This window comes from Hoplias malabaricus, chromosome 2 (genome assembly GCF_029633855.1).
Source record: "Hoplias malabaricus isolate fHopMal1 chromosome 2, fHopMal1.hap1, whole genome shotgun sequence".
In the NCBI taxonomy this organism is placed as follows: Eukaryota; Metazoa; Chordata; class Actinopteri; order Characiformes; family Erythrinidae; genus Hoplias; species Hoplias malabaricus.
Genome location: NC_089801.1, coordinates 26,280,245 through 26,302,700, shown reverse-complemented (window position 1 = coordinate 26,302,700; position 22,456 = coordinate 26,280,245). Strand labels below are relative to the sequence as shown.

The 22,456-nt window shown below is 36.5% G+C and overlaps 1 protein-coding gene across 3 annotated transcripts in view; it reads right to left on the bottom strand.

Moving 5' to 3' along the window:
- Positions 1-2,735: 2,735 nt before the first annotated feature.
- LOC136687254 (probable global transcription activator SNF2L2) overlaps positions 2,736-22,456 on the bottom strand; it is a 21,436-nt gene continuing 1,715 nt past the window's right edge. Inside the window, exons 2-8 of one of the 3 annotated variants that reach the window (XR_010800430.1) lie at positions 18,692-18,724; positions 15,878-16,107; positions 14,888-14,993; positions 13,887-13,988; positions 7,930-8,062; positions 4,992-5,073; positions 3,352-3,475 (exon numbers count right to left, since the gene is read on the bottom strand). Coding sequence is in view for 2 of the 3 variants with exons in the window: in XM_066661585.1 (XP_066517682.1) it covers positions 3,324-3,475; positions 7,930-8,062; positions 13,887-13,988; positions 14,888-14,993; positions 15,878-16,107; positions 18,692-18,724 (756 nt within the window). In the remaining variant the exon portion in view is untranslated. Of the gene's footprint in view, positions 3,476-4,991; positions 5,074-7,929; positions 8,063-13,886; positions 13,989-14,887; positions 14,994-15,877; positions 16,108-18,209; positions 18,244-18,691; positions 18,725-22,456 lie in introns of those variants that run through there. The other 2 variants (XM_066661585.1, XM_066661586.1) reach the window with 2 other exon arrangements.

Here is a 22,456-nt window from a genome sequence, read left to right as displayed (position 1 = left end):
AATTTTAGGGGAGTAATTAATTAATTATTTAATTGTCTGTTGTGGTGGGTCAGGAGCTTATATGAAGTCACTGGGTGCAAGTCAGAAACACACCTTGGAGGGGACACCAGTCTGTTGCAAGGCAACACAGGCTCACACATTTACTCATGCCTATGGACATTTTATTTTTATTTTTTCTTTGCATGACGAATCCACCTAGCAACATGGGTTTTTAGACAGTGGGAAGAAACCGGAACACCTGAAGGAAACCCACATGGACACGGGGAGAACACACCAAACTCCTCACAGTCACCCTGAGTGGGACTCGAACCCAAACCCAAGGAAAATTATTGCATGCATTTAGTGCTTCAAGGTAGATGATAGTAATGCCTTCTTGTCAGAAATTTCAAGCAGGAACTTTGGTAAACTTCAGCTTGTACAGGATGATGCCGCTCAGTTCTATTAACTATGCATTTAGTTAAATCTTGTATTGCTTATAAGATTTTTCTGTTGATGTATAAAATCATTTGCTCTGATGTCAATGCCAGTCCAGAGCATGTTGGCATCTGCCTCTTCTGCCTGTGTCTCACTCATGTTTTTATTTAATTTTATTGTTCAGTCGTTTTGTTTAATTTATGGCTGTGAGGATACAGTTTTTCCTCCTCTGCTGCTGCTGACTACTAGGCCTGCTGACCATGGGAGCCCGTCTTCATCACTGCACTCTGGCAGCTGCCACTATTGACTGGTAATGTAGCTCAGGGAAGACTGCTGCCGTTGCCCGTGGTTGGTGTCCCGCAGTCATTGTTGCTGCTGGTGGCCAGTGTCGGCCACTGCTGTTCTGTAGTGGGACAGTTTTCTGGCACTGCTGCAATTATTTACAATGACTGTCAATCTTGGGACCCATTTTATCCCTGTGGCTCAGTGCTGGTCACTGGCCTCTATATACTTTCGTGTTGTTTTATTTTGCTCTTTGTATTGCTGTGAATCTTTTATTTATGTTACTGCTTCTGTGTCTTAACAACATCAGTGCTTTGTGTTCTAGAAAAACATTTTATAAATAAAATGTATTATTATTATTATTATTATTATTATAAAGCCATGCATGGTTTTGTCCACATTCTGTCAAGCTTTGAGGAATATTTTTCTTGCCACAGGTGCTTTTGACGGGCTCATATGGGATTGTTTATTGAGTAGGTAGTAATTGATTTAGCTTCAAAGGCTGAAGAGTGCTAATAGCCTATCTGCAACACACACACACACACACAAAGAATCATTCTGAGGCACAGTAACTCTGATGTATTTATTAAAAAATATTTATTATCAATTATGATCATCTGAATCAAACCTCTTCACTTTCATTTCATACACAAACCTTAAAAACTTTATTTCCAAATCAATCTATAAAGCTTTTACCACTACTGTCACTCAAACTGGATGCCTCTCTTTGAAGACAAATTCTATTCAGCAGTAAATAGTGCTCCAAGACCAGATAGAGCTCATTATTCATATAGTCAGCACACCAACTGAATAAATATTAGGTGCTATTTGATTTCATTTTCTGTTTTGTTCTCAAAGATGACCACAACCTCGGAGTAGAGGACAAGAAACACATGGGAATTTGACAGGCTATTACAGGCACAAAAGAACTGACAGAAGTAGAAACATGTGCAATAAAAGAGTGCATGCCTTTTGAAGGTGCATTTGTTAAAATTTAACATGATAAAACTCAATAAATTTTCTCAGGTGATTTATGGAAAACATAAATTGTTACACAAGTCAGCTAATGGGAAAACATTTTTCAAAAATTGTATGAGTTAGTTGCTTAAAGTCAAATTACTTTTGATTGCTACAGTGTGAAATATTCTCAGCTAGAGTGGGCTTTTATGGAATTTCCCCAGTAACCGTTCATGTAACACACAAGTGCTAAATAAATAAATAAATAAATAAATAAATAAAAGAACTTTCATTTCTGCATTAAAGGATATTTTTGCATTTCAACTGTACCAGTAATAGCTTCTGGATGCATTTGCTCCAAGTCCACTAAAAAGAGGTATACAGCAACCAGTTTGTGAAATCTGTGTTTTCTGAACTAATAATGGATATATATAAAGTAATATACAACCATTTGTTTTCAAAAAAGGTTATTATTATTATTATCATTATTATTATGTAAAATGCAACAATAAAGAATCTGTGATTTGTTCATTGTCGTGAATCATTATTTAACTCATTACAAGGAAAAGATTTCCATTGATAAAAACTACACGATTTAGTAAAAATTAAACTCTTTTAGAATTTGATACTGCAACACACTTAAAAGCTGATTAAAAGATTATAATAATACACTGATTTCAAGCAGTCCACCATAAGTAGGTGAATAAAAACAATAAAGGGAACAGCCAGGCCATGTGTGACAGTTCTCTCACATTTTCTGACAAAACATTGTGTGAGAAAAAGTCCAATAATTAATGCAAATTAGATCTTTCACCAGCTACTATATGTAATTTTGTGAAAAGATTATATATATATTGTGTGTTCGAGCCCTGCTCCGGGTAACTGTCTGTGAGGAGATTGGAGTTTTCTCCTCATGTCCACCTGGGTTGCTCACACCGCATGGTATTATATATATATATATATATATATATGTATATATATATATATATATATATATATATATATATTAGACACAGCAGTGCTGCTTGAGTTTTTACACAGTGTCCATGTGCTGCCCACTCTAGTAGACACCCCTCCTTGTTGGTCATGTGGTCCTGTATGGGTACTGACCATTGAAGAATATTAATATTAATATTACTTAATATTCTGATATGACTGTACATACCTCCACACAGGATTGTCTGAAGTCCAGATGTTTCCTATGGCACTCAATGAAGAGGAAAACTGCATGTACAATGGCGGCCATGGGCTGTTAAGCAGCTGAAGCCTTATACAATGTATGAATGTAAAGAAATTCTGCTTACAAAATATTAGCACTTTGTATTGTCATACTCCAAACATATCAAGTATAATTAAATGTAATTAAAGAGGGAGGTAACATCACACAATGGTAAACATGCCCCTGTAACAACTTTTTGTGTATACAGCAAGCATCAAATTCAAGTGTGTTTATATTTACAACATGTAATCAACTTGTTCACTGAAAAAATCAGAAAACTTTTTCTTTGAAGTTTGTCAGTAAAATAAAAGTTCAAGGAAATGAACACATCACAGAGTCTTGTTTTCATTAAAATAAATAAATAAATAAATAATCCCAACTTTTCCAGAAACGAAGTTTCCAATAATAGAATGATTTAGTAACATGAGTCTTAATGCACAGAAGATGAGATTCAGCCATCCTCAAGACCTGTATTGTCCTCTCTGTCTTCAGCGCTTTCCTCATCACTGTAAAGATCCTTCACATTAGTGTTGGAATTACCAGGAGCATTCTTACTTCTCTCTCTGTTTTTGTCAAACTTTGTGTGTGTAGCTTCTGACTTTACTGAAATAAAACAAGATAAAATATTCATTGGTTAGAGAGCATTCTGAAAAGTTAAAAAAGAATTAGGAAATTGTCTTTTGGCTTAAATATAACACACAACACAAACACACAGTACACTATATTGCCCAACATATACACTCACGCATACAAATCATTGATTTCAAGTGTTTCGTTCACCTTCATGGCCACAAGTGTATTAAACCAAGCATGCAGACTGCTTCTACGAACATTTGTGAAAGAATGGGTCGCTCTCAGGAGCTCAGTGAATTCCAGCGTGGTACTGTGATAGGATGCCACCTGTGCAACAAGTCCAGTTGTGACATTTCTTTGCTACTAAATATTACACAGTGAACTGTCAGTGGTATTATAACAAATTGGAAATGATTGGGAACCACTGCAACTCAGCCACAAAGTACGCCACTTAAAATGACAGAGCGGGATCAGCAGATGCTGAGGCACATAGTGCACAGAGGTTGCCAAATTTCTACAATGTCAATCACTACTGACCTACGACTTTCATGTAGCCTTCAGATTAGCTCAAGAACAGTGTGCAGAGAGCTTCATGGAATGGGTTTCCATGGCTGAGCAGCAACATCCAAGTTGGATGCTGTGGTGTAAAGCACAATGCCATTGGATTCTAGAGCAGTGAAGACATGTTCTCTGGAGTGACAAATCATGCTTATCCATCTGGCAATCCGATAGATGAATCTGGGTTTGGTGGTTGCCAAGAGAACCGTACTTGTCTGACTGCATTGTGCCAAGTGGGCTTGGGCCTTTGTTCCATTGAAAGGAACTCTCAACATACCAAGAGATTTTGGACAATTTCATGCTCCTGACTTTGTGGGAACAGTTCAGTGTTGGCCACTTCCTGTTCCAACATGACTGGAAGGTAGGTCATGCAAGGTGCATAAAAAAAGGATGAATTAGTTTAGTGTGGAAGCACTTGACTGGCCTGCACCGCAAACCGATAGAACACCTTTGGGATGAATTAGAGTGGAGACTGCCAGCCAGGACTTCTGGTCCACAATCAGTGTCTGACCTCATAAATGTGCTTCTGGAAGAATGGTCAAAAATTCCCCAAAACACACTCCTAAACCTAAGCCTTCCCAGAAGAGTTGAAACTGTTATAGCTGCAAAGAATGGGCAGACATATTAAACCCTATGGATTAAGAATGGGATGTCACTCAAGTTCACATGGGTGAGAAAGCAGATGAGCGGATAATTGTTCGTTTATTTTTATTTATTTATGAATTCATTTATTCATAAATGTATTTATGTATTTCTACATTTACTTATTTCCAAATTTCTACATTTATTTATATCTGTATATGTTAATTGAGGGGTCAGTCCTAACCTCACTCTAAAGCAGGCTTGGTCAGCTTGGCAAAGCCATAAATGGCTCAGTGGCTCTTGTGTCATGACAGTATTACCAACAGATTGGAGATCTCACAACAGAAATGTTATATATAGATGTACAGCAGCACAGGATCTGTATTAAAAAGGGTAAATCTCTGACCGTGTTTGTCTGTCTCCTAGCAGCGGTGCTCCTGTGTCTCGCTCAGAGATGCAGCACGAAGAACTGTGCTGAGCAGGTAGTTCTGTACAGACATGTTATTGTTTAATGCACAAATAATGTGAAAGGAATGGCAGATTTTCATAATGTAGTGGAGTAAAAAGTAAGGTATTTTACTTTGAAATGTAGTGGAGTTGTAGGCTGTGCTCGAAATGCTGTCTACTAGGGCAGTATTTTGTGGGAGGAAGGCACAGAGTCATATCTGAAATTAATGTTCGCATATAGGGTTCTTTCTGCTTTAATATCTTTAAAGCTGTATTCATTTTAGCAAGCAATGCAAGGTGTACGGGTGTCCTAGTAATGTGTTAAAATATTTCTGCGTCTAAAAACACCTGTCTCTAATGCAACTCACTGACACACATGTTGACAATAAAAAATAGTTTCTGAGAGAGCACATTTTAGCGACTGGTGCTTTCAACAGAAAAGTTAAAAACTAAGTGAAATAAGACAGGCTCTACATTGTTTAGAAGCAAAGCTGTTCAGCTAATATGCACCTGTGCTTTAGCACTCCACAGCAGATGGTTTTACAGCAAACTAAGGCTCAAAACACATATAATTAGAAAATAAAGCTTTATACCTGTGAGCACAAAGTGAAGAGTCTTCTGAGTATTTTGCCTTTTTTCAGCTTCATTCCGCTCTCTTTTAGCCCAACCTAATGCTAAACTCACAACTGTGTTGTTCCCCTACTTGTTTTCAGACTGACATCAGTAGTTGGTGAGCTCCCACAGCACCCATTAGAGTCAGACACAGAACAGAAATTTGACACACCACGTGTAGTAATTTTGAAATACCACCCTCATTTTAAGATTCTGTGCACATTTTTAAATACAGTAGTATATGGTATTACCACTATACCCCTCAACCCAACCAATTTTGGCAGGACAAATTTAGTCAAGCATTAAATTAATACAAATTCTCCAGCAACAATAAGGAAACATGGTTAGCACACTTCACAACAAATGTAAGAGTTAAGTAGTAAATGCTCCTCACACTTTTCAGCACCTTATGCAGTTAGCTTTACAGGGACTGTCTTGGGAGACATGCCTTGTACAGTTAGACAATATATTTGTATATAGTAAAAGCTTTACAAAGCACATAGAGCACTTATGGGAGTCTGAGAGCTGCAAATTTGAAATGGAACCTTCAAAGTGTAGTTTTGCAAAGCAGCATATCACATTCCTCTTGCATATTGTTTCTCAACAGGTCTTCCTAGCTAGACCCCAAAAACATATAGAAAGTCAGGGACTGGCCTATCCCTGAAAACTCTGCTGAAGGCCTCTGCTCTTATTACTGGCGTTTCATATACAACTTCAAAAATATGTCACAACCAGTGCATGCTCTCACACAGAAAGGCAAACCTTTGGCTCTATCTGTTCTATTCTATCTGCCTTGTACTCACTCAGGCACCAAATCTGGCATAACCAAAGGTTGTTGAAGTCTTCTTTACATGCATCAGAAATATCACATTAGATGTTTACTATGTAAGCAGCACATCTCACAGGGAGGTAAAAGGCAAGAAACAGCATTTTTAGAAAAAAAATGAGTCAGAGGAAATGTAATTGAAACAGTGAAACAGCTGACAATAAAAGATGTTGATATAACTACTAGAATATTTGATATACAGTTTAAGGCATGGAATCATATTTGCAAGTTTGCCTCCTGGGCTCCCCTACGTGTTGCTGAGTGTAACTGACGTGTACATCACATGAATCAAGTCTCTTTCTCAATCACACAAACATATGCCCATCTCTCTCTCTCTCTCTCTCTCTCTCTCTCTCTCTCTCTCTCTCTCTCTCTCTCTCTCTCACACACACACAAACAGAACCTCTGAGCCTAGGCATGTTCACATTGGTTATGACCGGCTCTTGGATCTTCTAGTGATAAACACACTCATACAGTGCCCCCCCCCCCCCCCCACACACACACACACACAGCAACACACATTCGCACACACACACAGAATAACCTAACAAAATGAATGAACATAACATATGTTCACATATGCCAAAATACTGCTAGCATTTCAAATCTATTTAGACTGTGGTGTTTGATAAAGGTTTGAATGTTGAGCCTCATGTTTGTTTAATTAAATGATGGTGACTACATAATAAAAGCTAAATATCTTTGATAAAATACATTGGAGCGTGTTATTACAAGCATATAGTGTAACAGTTTGGTGGTACTCTAGCCATTACAACCACACAAGTCAGAGGAGCATCACAATCTTTTTAAAGCTGCAAAGTAGCATTTTTTCTAAGGTAAAAATGCTACATATTGTTCAATTAATTGAATCTATCACATACATTTGTAAGTAGAATGCTACAACTAAAACAAAAAAGGGCAAGCAATTGTCTCACAGACATATTTCCTCTTTGTTGTAGATGATTTAAACATCCTAAGAATATCCCTGATAGTGGAAATGGGCATTTTCAACTGTTTATATATTTTCTTGTAGCCATTTCCTGATAAGTGCACACAAACATTTAGTCACAAATGACTTCTGTATTCACTTATCTTGTCATAATGATGCAAGACTAAAGTATTTGCCCTACATGTACATATGCAATCTTAATTACTCAGGTGAACACCTAAATAAAAAAATATGAATGGAAATGCACTTATATTTAATTAATAAGACTTTCTTTAGCTTACACTTACAGCATACATATATTTGAGAATATTATTTAGTTCAGGATAAGACTTCGTTAATATGTTGAAATCAAGATAATTAAAATAAGCAATAAACGCTGTTTTTAAAATCCATTAGCTCATGTTTACTAGGGTGTGCCAATATTTTTGAGATAACACTGAAGGCAATTAAAGGATTTATTTCAAAACATATTTTACAACTTTAAATGTTTTAATGAGAATTTTGTCTTACATTCCCGATTTAAATGATCAGCACAGTCTGCTTCACTGCCGCCACCAGCATCACTGTCCTCTTGGTGGATTTCTGCTATCCTCTGTCTTGCACTCTCAAAGACTGACTTCAGGACAATCGAATCCTCAAAGATCTGAGAGGAAAGTTACAAATTAGAATTACTGAGCAAAATTAATAATTGTATACCAATTATCCTACAAACACAGTAGAAGGGTTTTCATCAAAATCATACTATTAATTATTACAATAACTTTTGTACAAACCCCATTTACAAAACAGTTGGGATGCTGTGAATGTAAAAATGTAAAAAAAAAAAAAAAAAAAACATCTCTGTGATGATGTGCAAATCATTTAAAGTCTATATTTAATTGAAAATAGTATAAAGGCAACATAGCATATGTTCAGATGTTTAATTTTTATTTTATTTATTTGTTTATTTATTGCCAGCAACATGTTACCAAAATGTTGGGACAGGAGCATGTTTACCACTGTGTTGCATTATCTATATTAACAACACTCTGAAAATGTTTCTGAACAGAGGAGAGCAGTTTCTGTAGTTTTGTAAGTTAAATATTTTCCCATTTTTGCTGGATATATGATTTGAGCTGCATGGTATTACTCTTCAATTCATGTTTTCAAATGGCTCAGGAGTAGTTTAGTATCTCTATTTTATTATGGCCAAACTCACAAGTGATGCAATTTATGTTCCCTTTTTAAAGGAACACTATGTAGTATTTTTACCTTAAAATTACAATTTTAAAAGTATTGTAATGCTCCACCGACCTGTAAGAATAGCATCTCTTTTTCTGCTCTCTAGGGTGGCATCCTTAAAAACTAGACTATGCAACTTCAGAATCACCAGGCAAAGAACTCTAGTGAGAACTGTGTAACACTTTACGGTATATATCTCATGCGTGTTTGGCTCACTACAAGAAGAAGGTAGCTCAGATCTTCCATGTACGGATATTATGACAGAGGCTGCGGCGGGACAGAGTTGTCTGAGGAAACAAGAAGGACAAATAGAGAGAGCAGGCATACAAGCGACTTATTTTACTCAGTAGAATGAGCTGAGGACACAAGACTTTCTTCTTGTAGGACTAGTAAGTAATAACATGTTTTACTTTCCTGATGTGTTACCGATGAATGAGGTCCAGTGGTAGCACCTGCTAACTTTAGCTGGATTAGCACACTTTTTAGAGCTGGACATCGATTCAGATAATAAGCATTTTCTGTTGGTTGTTCTGTGGTTGTAAAGGCTAGAATACCACCAAAGTTACACTTGTAACTTGTATAATAACAAGATCCAATAAAAATAACAAGATCCAGTGTATATTATCAGAGATATATAGTTTTTCTCATGTATTCAGCATCATTTAATTCAATTACACACATTTCCCAGACTCAACATTCCAACATTTAGCAAACATATTCTTCTAAATAGATAGGAAACACTAGCAGTATTTCAGCACATGTAAACCTTTGTCATTATGTTATGCTCATTCATTTTGTTAGTTTACTCTGTTTGTGTGTGTCTTGATTTCACAACAGTAGTGTAAATGTAGACTGCACTCAGCAACAAGTAGGGGGAGCCCAGGAGATAAAAAAGTCAATTATTATGTAGTATTCCTTTAAGGTCTCTGTTTCATTGTGTTTTGCGGTTTGACTGTGTTTTCTTATGTTATATTTGTAAAGCTATATGTGTTAACTTCTTTTTTACTTTTGTGTCAATTAAACTATTGCACTTATCTCACTTATATGCCTGATTGTTCACACAAGTCTTTGCATGACAAAATGAACTGCCACTTCAAGGAAGCCGCAAGAGTCAGTCTAGACTCCCAGACCCTTGAGGAGAGGGACACCGGCCAACAGACACAGAAAAAGTTTCAATCTCTTTGGGCTATACTGGGGTGCAAGCTGAACGTCATGTATTGTAGCGGCGTGTATGAGGATAATGTTGTTTGGGATAGAATAAGGGGCTCTCAGCTCTCCCTGGACTGTGTCACACAGGATTCTTCCCAGAGTCCCTTTCCTCGTCTGGGGTTTGTATCACTACTGTAGGAGAAGGCCCAGTGCTAGGACCTGAAGGAGGCAAGATGCTAGAGATTCTACTTTGTGATCAGAGCAGGAGTTTTAGCACTCCTGCTCTGGTTCCTAAAAATGGTTCCAATATGAGCTAGAGAAAGTAAAAAAGCCTAGGAGGGTCCCTTCATGTTCTATGGACCAGTGTCTCCTCTCAGCTCCCACAAGCCATTCTGCTCTAGCAAATGAGCAATGGTCCAAGGTTCTGGATAACACAGAGTTCACTAGGTCTCATGGATGCTTCAGCAGACCCCTTCACCAGACAGGACCATCTCCCACCGCACATCCAACAGAGGACTGTTGGAGAACCACGTACTTCGGAGTGGACGAAAAGGCATGCCTTCAATGAGGTGCGGGATGAACCGTGCCTTCAGTCCAGGTCCCACAGTACTATCCTCTATGGTACCCCTGTTAGGCTCTGGACTGTTTCATGTATGGGTGGATGATGTTCTTGTACCTGGGGTTTTTGTATTTCTTGTCAGTTTTGTTTATTTTGTTTTTGTTGTTTTCAAGGGTTATGTTTTGGTTCTGACATTGCCCCTTCCTGCTTCCTGTTTTTATGCCCCAGTGGGGCCTTTGTTAGTGGTGGGGTGATGGTAGGGCTTACCCCATTCTGTTTTGTTTTGTCTGTATTTGTTTCATTGTGTTGCAGTTCATTGTGTGTTCTTATGTTATAGTCATACAGTTGCATGGGGTGGTTATCTAGACAGGGATTAAGCCTATTCCAGGAATACACAGCATTTTGAACTATGATTTTCTATTGAAAGATGGGATATAGTCCAGGACTAGGCTTAATACCTGCCTGGAGACCACCACTATGTGTTAGTTTCTGTTTAACTTTTGTGTCAATTAAACTATTTTGTTTATCTCAGCATATGCTTCCACCTTATTGTTCACACGATTGACACTACTAAAGCAATCAGGGCCTTCCCTGAAATATACAAGGTCTAGATAGCAGCATGTTGCTCCAAAATCTGTATATTGTTCAATATTAAGGCTGCCTTCACAGACGTGCAAATTACCCATGTCATGTGTACTAATGCACCAGCATACCATCATGGGTGCTAGCTTTTGAACTGTGTGCTTATAGCAAACTGGATGGTCCCTCTCTTCTTTAGCCCAGAGTGTGCAGCATCCAAGATTTCCAAAATAAATTTCAAATTTTGGGTGGCACGGTGGCGCAGCAGGTAGTGTCGCAGTCACACAGCTCCAGGGACCTGGAGATTGTGGGTTCGATTCCTGCTCCGGGTGACTGTCTGTGAGGAGTTGGTGTGTTCTCCCCGTGTCCGTGTGGGCTTCCTCCGGGGGCTCCGGTTTCCTCCCACAGTCCAAAACACATGTTGGTAGGTGGATTAGCGACTCAAAAGTGTGTGTGTTGCCCTGTGAGGGACTGGTGCCCCCTCCAGGGTGTATTCCCACCTTGCGCCCAATGATTCCAGGTAGGCTCTGGACCCACTGCGACCCTGAATTGGATAAGCGGTTACAGATAATTAATTAATTAATTCAAATTTTGATTTGTCAGACCACAGGACACTTTTTCAACTTCATCGCAGTCCATCTTAAATATGCTTAGGCTCAGAGGAGGCAGCGGCTTTTCTGAATCATGTTTATAATGTTTTCTTCTTTGCACGATAGGTTTCAACTTGCATTTGTGTCCATAGCAATGAACTTTGTTCACAGACAGTGGTTTCTGAGCTCATGTAGTGATTTCCATGACAGCATCTTGTTCTTTTTTTAATGCAGTGCCACCTGAGGGCCTAAAGAGCACAGCCAGCCAATACTGCTTTGCAGCTCACGTCACAATGTAGAGTAGTTGCCATATGAGGGACCTACTCATTACTCAGACATACAACTCTAATAAAAATCGTAATATTTAAATAGTTTTATTGTTTCTGTCAACATTGTTAGTCTTCATTTAGAAGTTGAAATGAAAGAAATAAGTATTTTTACCATGTCACGTTTGTCTGTGCCAGTCAGTAGAGTAGTTTGGGCCATGTCCTCAAGTAAGGTCTACCTAATTCACATTGTAGGTAATAATACCGTAACCAGAGAGTAATTTGATGCTTATTTGACAGGGAATGTGAAACTTGTGGCTCACTAAAATTAATTTCCACATACAACACATTACATGGCTACAGACATTGTTATTTTATGACCAACACATAAAATAGGGTGTAGGGACACATGTGGGATTCTGTCTCTGCTTAGCTGCAGTATGGATTTTATCTGTGTTCCTCAAATGTTTACATTAGTAATGCACCCTGAAACCAGACAATTGGTCTCCAATATGATGCCTACGCCAAATAATAAATAAATAAAATTATAAAATAAATAAAATCACATGACTGCAAAACACGGGAAGAAATTTGTCTGGAATTTCTTAATCTTTTCACTATATTCTGTTCTGTAAATGCCCATGCAAAGTCTTTTACAGAATGGTGAACCCCTACCAACCTATACTTCCGAAAGACATAGCCCCTCTGCTCTTTATTTTAAGACCAATCCACCAATCCTGTCACTGCCCTGTTGCCAATTAACCAGCTTTTTTTAAACAACTTTTTTTTTTTTGGTAACATGTGGCTGGCATCCCAATAAAAATGTTCAGACAATACAATTTCTGGGTTTCAACACGTGAAAGGTTGTCTTTGTACTGTTTTGAATTAAATATAGGGTTTAAATCATTAGCATATGTTACATCCTTTTGTTTGGTTTTCCTTGTGTTTGACACTTTTTGTTGTATGCTTCTTTCCCTATTTATATTGGTATTGGTTTTGTTGTCTGTGTCTTGCTTATGTGTTCCTGACAGCTGATCTGGGCTTCCTGAAGTATGATGCATTTAGTCATCTACTGATTGGAAGTATCCTCTTCTGCCTGTTATTTCTGTATGAAGATGGCTTGTGACTGGCTGATGCCCTCTGACTATATAAAAGTGTGTAACCAACTCTTTCTCGTATGCGTAACAGATTATAGCCCTTGTAGTTCTTACGATACATATTTTGTCATAGTATTAGTTTTGTTTCTTTGTTGTGTGTTTACATTCCTGATTTCAACTGTCAGTAAGTCCTCTTGTTAAATATTATGTGTGTGGTCATGTTGCTGTTACAGGACTTGTAGAGGTGGGTGCTGATGGCTTTTTAAAATATTCTTATCTTTCCTTTTTTTATTTTCTCCTAGCTGAGGGAGCTAGGGTTGAGTTGATTATAATTTCTTTTTCTTTTATTTTTGGTCAGGTAGTTAGGAGGGATTGATTGTTGTTTTGTCATGACCCTCTCTGAAGCTTTACTCCCTTGTTATTTTTTCCTTTCATGATTTTAATGTTAGAATTGTGAATATAGATTATGTATAAAATACAACAGCTTAACAAATAATAACATCAACAATAAAAATAAACTCTTTTTGTTGCTACAGTTCTATTTCCATTTATGTTATGTCCCTTTAAAAGCCTAGATGTTAAATCATTAAAAGGTATGTATTGCAATCTTGCTTTAAGGCCACATAAACAAATAAATGGATTCTATTTTTATTTACACTTTGCACATTTTTGGAAATGGGGTTTAAATAAATGTTTTAGAATATAAGATTTTAAACTATAAATGAATTATCTGAGGAGAAAGTGTATGCTAATGTACAATATGCTAATATATTAACTATCGTTTGCAATTGCTAGTGTAAAATATTACTTAACTATAATAACATTCCTATATATTTCAATCATACTGTCATATTACATTAAATTACATTTGGTTAGTTGTCATTAATTAACCTAGTTTTAATTGTTTATACTTGTCAAAAACATTAGGGAAATTCATTTTTAGATACAATTTTTATGGTAAACACAATAAATCAAAGTGGTCCAAGAACAGGTGTTTGAGGCACACCTGAGATCCCTCCAGGTTGTACGTCTGAGCATTGTGGCACATCTGTATTATGTCTTTCTCCAAGTCTGCAATGCACCTGTACTTGTGATTCCGCACCCTTTCCTACACAAATAAAAGCAATTTTAGGAAATTTTCAGGTGTTTTTAAAGGCAAAAATAACAGAAATGCACCGGAAATTCAAGAAATATTATGTACAAATTAAAAAATTCTGTACTTTCAAATACAGGTTAAAAAAAATACAACAATTCAATTGGTGTCATATAGTAACAGAATCATTGTCAGGTTTTTGCCCTACTTCTTCGAACTACTTCCTACGTCAGCCCATGTGCTGTTTTCAGGATCTGTCTGCTTAATTTTCTTTGGTACTTCTCTCATGTCAGTGTTTTCCTAGCCATGCCCCTTCCTATCATATGATTCACCATGGTGTCCTTGTCCTAGCCACACCCCTTCCTATCATGTGACTCACACATGTGTCTATTAAGGTTTATAAGCCTTAGGTTCTGATCTCAACAACTATATGTTTTTCAGGTTGTCTTGTGTTGTTCTTGTGGTGTGCACTTTTTTCTTTGATGTTTCTATCTTGTTTATCTGTCTAGATTTAAGTTTGCTTTACCAATCTCTTGGTTCCATCTTTCTTCTTTGTTTCTGTACGAATTAAGATTTCCTGTTGTCTTTCTCTTTATCTTGTGTGTTTTTAAGAATTGTGCTTATTCTTTGTTTATTTGGAGTTGATTTTTGTTTTAGGTCTATTGTGTTCCTATTTCTAGTACTTCCCTTTAGATGTGTAGATCATTTGTTTCTAGTTTTTTCCTTCTTAGGTTTATTTTCTTGATTATATTTCTGGATCCACATATCTTGCTAATCCTGACGTTCCTCATGAAAACACAATTACGTTACTGATTGATAAGCGTATGTCTTTTTTTTTCCAAAGAGTAGAGTGACAAATGTAGATTAAAGGAATCAGTTTAACACAATAAATGAAAGAACAAATATTAGTTTACCCTAATTCTTCTGAAGTCCACAGGTTTGCGAATGAGCTCATAGTATTCCGGTACCTCCTTCCTAGAAGGCAGCTGAACAAACCCTTTGCTGATCTGTCGGCCCATCCTGCCAGAAATTAATACATTAGAGAACACAGTAATTGGACAAAAAAAAATCTTATTCATAATTTTATATCCTCTTAAGCCTAGAAACTGAATGTCTCCAAAAATGATGCATAAATTTAAACCTTTGGTTGAACCTCATTGTCTGTATGTTTTTAAAAGTATTTTATGACATACATTTAAAACACAACTTTTTCCACAAATTTACTCATTATCCACCTGCCATTCCACCTAGGAATAGGACTCCTCCCATTACAGTGCTAACAAGCCACTAGGACTTGCCACTGACCAAATGTCACTAGACAGTTAAATGCACCTGAAGGAGAATACTAACTGTTCAAATGTTGTGTTAGATATTGGCTATTGGATGAGGCGTGTATTTAAATCTTATTTAATAATGCATTATATAAAACGGTACTACTTTAAAATAAGACTACAATTATAGGTTTATAAATGATTTAAAAATCTGTTTATTATGGTGTTATTAATTAGGCTGTAAAGACCTAAAAAGTTATTAATAATCATTGTAACAGAGATGGAAATATGTAACCTCTTTTTCGTCTAGTAGAGAAAGTGTCAGAATCTACTGAAGATGTCAACAATAAGTTCAGACCTGAGAATATGAGTTTAGTCATTTCACATATTAAAGTAAACACCATATTATCACTGATGTATAAAAAGACACTGGTGATTGGTGGTTGATTCATTAAATGGTTAAACTTATCATCAAAAATGGGATGAAGCTAACAAGCTTAATGCTGACTGATGAAGAAGACAAAGTAAAAGTACTCTACCAACAGATCCATTATCCAAGACATAAGAACAATTAATTTAAATAGTATAATATAGTTTAACAAAATTTGTTGCAGCATGTTTTGGAATGCTTACGTGTCTTTGTAGTTCATGACCATGTCAACAAGGGTGTTCATTTGCTTGGTGAGTTTGGGGGGGTTTGGTGGTAGCTTCTCAGCTGGAGGCCGACCCCGACGCTTTTTGACCTTCTCCACAATTTCCTGCCCAGTCCCTGAGGCCTGGTTGCCTTGGTGATCACTTTTTCTTTTCTTCAAAATACTTTCCTCCTCCATATCCTCAGATACTCTATTTTGGATGTCCAGAGACTGCAGGGAAAAGAATTAAAAACATATTCTTCCCTTAAAACACTATTGGTACTCTAGTATTTATATGAAGTGTAGATTTAAGCCATTTTACAACTTGAAGGCTGCTTTGGAGAACAATTGAAATGTTTACATGAGGCATGGTGAAACTATTATAATCTAACTTTAGCAACATTGAGGGCTCAGGGTACGAATACATTGCTTCCACATTTTTTACCTGAAAACCTAAAGTAATCTCAGAAAAAAGGGTTTGTCAAAATACTGCATAGTTTATATTAACATTTAAGTTATATGTTCAAATATATAAATATAAATATAAAGTTCAAAAATACTTTGTGGCTCTAGACAAATTTCATTTGGTGGGAGAGAGAACAAAAATGACTCTTTTTGATCTTATGATTACAAAGTATGCAGAACACTGCTTTTACCACTTATGTATGGAAGTGATATTAAAGGCATAGTTCAAGACTGTAATCAAAAAACACTTTTTAAAATATTCAGAAAGAATCTGGCAGAGGCATCTGGAGTATGTTTAGACAATAGACAATAGTCCAAATGTTGAAAAGCACAAAACAAAACAAGTGTTGCTCTATTTCTGCTCCATAGGTGGGTAATACTAGCAGATTTTTGCAGTTTCGGATCACTTAAGGTGGTAATGTCTCTAAACTCGGGAGACGACTAACTGCATTACCAGAAGCAGAAGTGCTAGAAATCTTAACAGCTCGGGTTACAAATTAGTTTCTGTGATGAATCAAACAGTGAATAAGAACTTACAGAAAAGTTAAACTTCAACCACATACAACCAACATTTTTACATAGTTTTTTTCCCTCAAACATACCAGTCCACATTAAAATGTTAACTAAGAGCTGCGTTTTCCCACAATTGTATATGTTCTCTTTTAGGCCTTAAGTTGATCAATGGAACTTCTGATCTTCTGTCTAGCTGACATCCAATAAATGCTGGGTAATAAGGTTTTTTACCTTTCCTGTCAGCATCTTTAAATGACAAACCTGTCAATAGGCAGTTTATTTGCTTAATTTGACCAAAAATGAATATTCTTAGCACACAATGTGCTCAAATTTGGCTATCAAGGAACAAGGAGCAGGGATAGAGGTAAGTGCAAGAGATTTTATTGACAGAGTAAAAAACAGAGAGACAAACAGAGTAATCAACACTGGAACTAGAACAGAGGGCTACACAGAAGGATGTAGATGGCTAAACACACAAAGCTAGAGAAGACACAAAGAAACATGGAGACAGAAACACAAAGAATAGGCTGAGGACTGACAAATGATATACAACCAGGAAGCACAGGCACAGGCTAGAAACTTGGGAAGGGTGATCACATGACTAAAGGGAACACAGGGCAGGCAGATCACTTGCCAAAAGGAACACAAGCAGGAAACAAAACAAAACACAACAGAACCAAGAATATGTTACAGATGTCAGTGGTCAGAATCCAGGAAGTTTTCTTTTCATTACTAACTTGTTATTGCCATATAGATTTTTTTTTTATCATTTTTAAAAATTAAATTTCTGAATCTCTCAGAAATTCATGCACCATGAACAAGCTGATATAGAAGTTTATGACATGCATTATGTAATGTAGCAAACGGGGACAGATTTGATCTCTCTGTGTCATCTCTGCTCTCCGTCATCAATGAGTATGTACAACTGAATTAGGACTTGGAGAAGTAACAATCTAAATGATTGGGCACAGCAGCTTCCTATATATTAATCACACCAAGAGCAAGGTGTCAGTGTTACTGATTAAGAGGGTGAAAATTTTATTTCATATCTGTACAATTTTTTTCCACTCTGAATATATAAAGTCATGGCCAAAAATATAGACACCCCAGCAACTCTTTCAGAAATTTATAGCAATTACAAAAGTTTTGATATTGATTGTTTTAATCCACATTTCAAAACATTGTATGCTAAGAATATTAATTTTAGGTAAAACCAAGAAAATGTTCCAATCTGATATCATTCCACATTGATCTGCATAAATGAACAGGACATAATTATTGGCACATTTTCAAACCTTTAAAAAGTAACTGGATTTCAGTCATATTATGCTTATTTAATTTGTATTTAAACTCACCTGTGGCAAGTAGCAAATGCTGGCAATATTAAAATCACAGTTGCAACCAGTTTAAATGCAGAAAAGCTGCTGTTTTTGTTGCTTTTTTCGACTTGACTGCTACAATGCATTACCCATAGGACTCCCTGGAATTAAAACCAAGTACAATTTGTTCAAAAAACTGCAGCAACAGTATTAAAAGTCTAGAAAACACGACCATATTACACCAGTTTTGGCATCGTCCACTGGCTGCCTGTTTCCTTAAGTGTGGATTATATTTCACTGTTATATAAATTTAAATATTTTTCTTTCCAATATTTTACTGGTATTTTGCTTTATATAAGCTGTTGCATTCTTATGTATTCATTATTATTTTTTGTGTGATTTCTTTTCAGGCACTTTCAATATAATTAATTTATATGAATGTATATACATTTCTATAGCACACACAGAGAAAATAAACAAATAAATAAATAAAACAGAATGGATTTACCAGAACTAACCTGAGGAAGCCACAATCCTTCTGTGATCACGTCCTGTGAACAGAGAAGACCAAAATTAAGTGTTTTGGTTAAGTACATTATGTAAATTATGTGTTGCATACCCTCACCAAATACCAATGGGTTCTTTTTTAAACTTTTAAAAAAAAGAAAAAACTAACAGTATGAGCAGCGGATCACAGTTCAAGAACATTTCAAACTCAAATATCTGTGACAATGAAAAATAATTTTCTTATATGTCTGCCACATGAGACTGGACTCTTAACATCAGGCTAAAGCTTTTAAAAGTATTAAAATCATATTAATATATGAAAAATATAAAAGATATTTTAAAATAGTTAAGATTTTTTTTAAGACATTAGATGTATTTTTAGGCCCTTTTGTCTGCCTTACTGTTATCCAAAGGGTGATTGCCAATATCTATATTCATTCATTCATTCATTCAACCACTGTAACCACTTATCCAATTCAGGGTTGTGGGGGTCTGGAGCCTATAGATAATCACTGGGCGTAAGGCAGGAACACATCCTGGAGAGAGCTCCAGTCCTTCACAGGGCAACACACACACACACACACACATTTACGCACACACACACACACACACACCTATGGACACGTTTGAGTCGCCAGTCCACCTACCAATGTGTGTTAGTGGACCGTGTGAGGAAACCGAAGCACCCGGAGGAAACCCACACCCATTCCTCACAGACAGTCACCCGGAGCGGGACTTGAACCCACAACCTCCAGGTCCCTGGAGCTGTGTGACTACGACACCAATATCTATATGAAAGATTAATATAAAGATAATATAAAAATTATAATAAGACAATAGTTGAAAATGTTCATAACTGTGATCATAACACAGTCTTTAGTTATAAATAAGAAATTATGCTCATGTTTTGATTAATATGAGACTGATTTGCTCATTAGTGAATGTGTGAATGTGTGTGTGTTGCCCTGTGAAGGACGGGTGCCCCCTCCAGGGTGTGTTCCCAATGTGTCGCCCAATGATTCCAGGTAGGCTCTGGACCCACTGCGACCCTGAATTGGATAAGCAGTTACAGACAATGAATGAATGAATGAATGAATGATTTGCTCATTTTAGATTATTTAACAATTTCCAAAGCCAGATATCTGTATATCTGTTGTGGTTAGATATTAAATGATCCAGCTGTGCAAATAACTGCAATCCCATTTTACTACACTCACCCTTTAAACGATTATGGTGCCTGATGCATGAGGAACAGTTACTTGGCTTCTGCAATATCTATATTAATTTAAAATCATATCTCATCCATTCCAACAGTACGGTTACAAAAAACAATTGAGATCTTCTATTGGTTCCTCTATTGTTACGAAGTCAAGCTGGTAACAACAGAGAACCCTTTTCTAAAATGTGTATATAGAACCATCTATAGCACATATGCAAAAATCCTTTTAATCATGCAAAAGATTCTTCAAGTGTACAGGGTTTTATATATAGAACTATTTCCTAATAAAGAATTTCCATGTAGAACCATCATTTTTTTATGTGTGTATATTAACGCTAAAGTGAATTATAAGTATAATATTGATCCAAGTGATTTATCACTGTATAGTAAGCTTAGACAGTAAGTTACTTTGAACCAACTCACCTTTATGCTGAGAATACAGGGGTGAACAATTTTAACTGGGGGCTACTGAAATATGGTTTCTATATTAAGGCTAGAGTGCAATGATAACATGATTTAGTAATCAATTTTTTGTATAATTTTTATACTTTTTAAATGAGTCCCAGTTAATATGGTTCTTTCCTCTATTCTCACTTTTAAAGGTGTGTTGGTTCACTTCAAGCTGCTGTCTAAACTGATGATATGGTGATAAATATTTTGGATAATTTTTACACTTTCAACTGTACTCAGTAACTCTCAAAAACCTGATTGTAACACTTTTGTGAAAAAAACTTATCACTAACTAAAACAGCAATGCATCAAGGAAGTGCAACATGTTATTACCCTCTAGTCCAACAAGAAGGTGTCATGTCTCTCTCATCTCCCTTCACTAAGTTAAGTCAGTCCAATATTAACTCATGTATGGCCACTTTCACGCTCTCTTTCTCCTTGCTCCCTCTGTTAACTTTTAAACTCATTTAAGCCTCTACCATAATGGAATACAGAGCTAGGTTCTTCCTGTAAGGAGCTAAACACATCTAAGATATTTGCCCTGAAGCGTTACACAGTTGTTGTAAATTGTTTTTTTTTCCTTTATTTAAATATTTGAAACCATTTGGCCTGGTCTGGAGGGTCACAAGCTCCCTAACCTTACCTCATCTGATAGTCTGTTAAACGACAGTGCTCCATGATGTGCTACAGCAGATCATCCTGTTTTCAGATCCTGTTTCTCTTCTAGTAGATAATGATCAATCCATGTGTAAGGTTGCAGAACAGAGTATAAAGATGTGTGCCTCTCACAGACCCTCAGATCAGTCTGAGACCAGACCATATTCCAGATCAGACTTCATTCTGCATCCAGAGCGCTCAATAAACAGCATTATATCCCGACTGGCCTCCTCTGTTCATTTTGACGTCGCCAGAGGAAGAGGTTTACAACACAGTTCTCACGAGAGTTCTACGCCACATGATTCTTGAGTTGTACAGTCTCATTTTAAAAGAAACATCCATGGAAAGCAGAGAGAGAGGCACTATTCTTGCTTTTACAGGTTGGAATAGTATCACAATCCATTTGAAGCTGAAATTTCAAGGCAAAAATACTACATAGTCTTCCATAAACTAAATGAATACGTGGCCCCTGATTGAAATAACACAGTTCCCTGCCCTGCATTTACTTGAGCAACACTTGTACATTCCACATCAATAAATGTAACATCAACACATTCTTGTTTTTCAACCTACTTTTGGCAGTAATCATGCATTTATTTTTCTTGCGAATATCCGATTTAAGTAAATTCAGTGTTCAATGACCAAGCAATGTTATGTGCTCCAAAATATAAACAGAACAAAGCTTGGAAAGACATATTTGCACATCCATATTCTGCACATTTCGTTTTATAGATGGAAAAATTTGTGAAAAATTTAAATGAGGATCAAAGCCTTAGCTGAGCCTAACATGCTTCACTAAGCAAACAACCTTAAAAGGCAACCCCCTGGAGTATTAGTGTCTACTTTCACTTTTATTTTAATATTTAATAAGATACTGATATCCTGCAGGCTTAATATTATCTCTTGCAGAAGAACATTAAGCTGAGAAAGAGAGGAGTGGGCTTTATTTGTATTATATTCTAAAAAGTTGTTATAAATAAGGCATTCAGCTTCTGTCCAGCAATTGGACCGAGACATTCATTTATGGTTTGATATAATAATATAATGTCTGATTCAGATTTAAATGGTTGTCATATTGGCGTAATTCTGACTGTTAGGAAATATGTTTAAAAAACATCATTTTGAACATCTCAAAGAATGTTTGTCATTTTTAGATGGTAATTAGATACTCCTGTCCTTTCAGAGGAAAAAATGCTTAGCCCCTCTCTGCCATGTGACCTTAAATACAAATATGGGAACATCCTGCTGGCAGTTTCACTGGGCATGTGCCACAGACATATCACCGCTGTTCAGTTCAAAGCATGCATCTCCCAAAATAGTAATTTTACAAAAGAAGGAAAAAACCTGCTTAACTTACAATGGACGTTAATGTAAAAACATTTTTTATAACATTTCTATTAAGTTCCATCATCATGAAATGATCACAGAATGTGGAGGACAACTGCTGTGT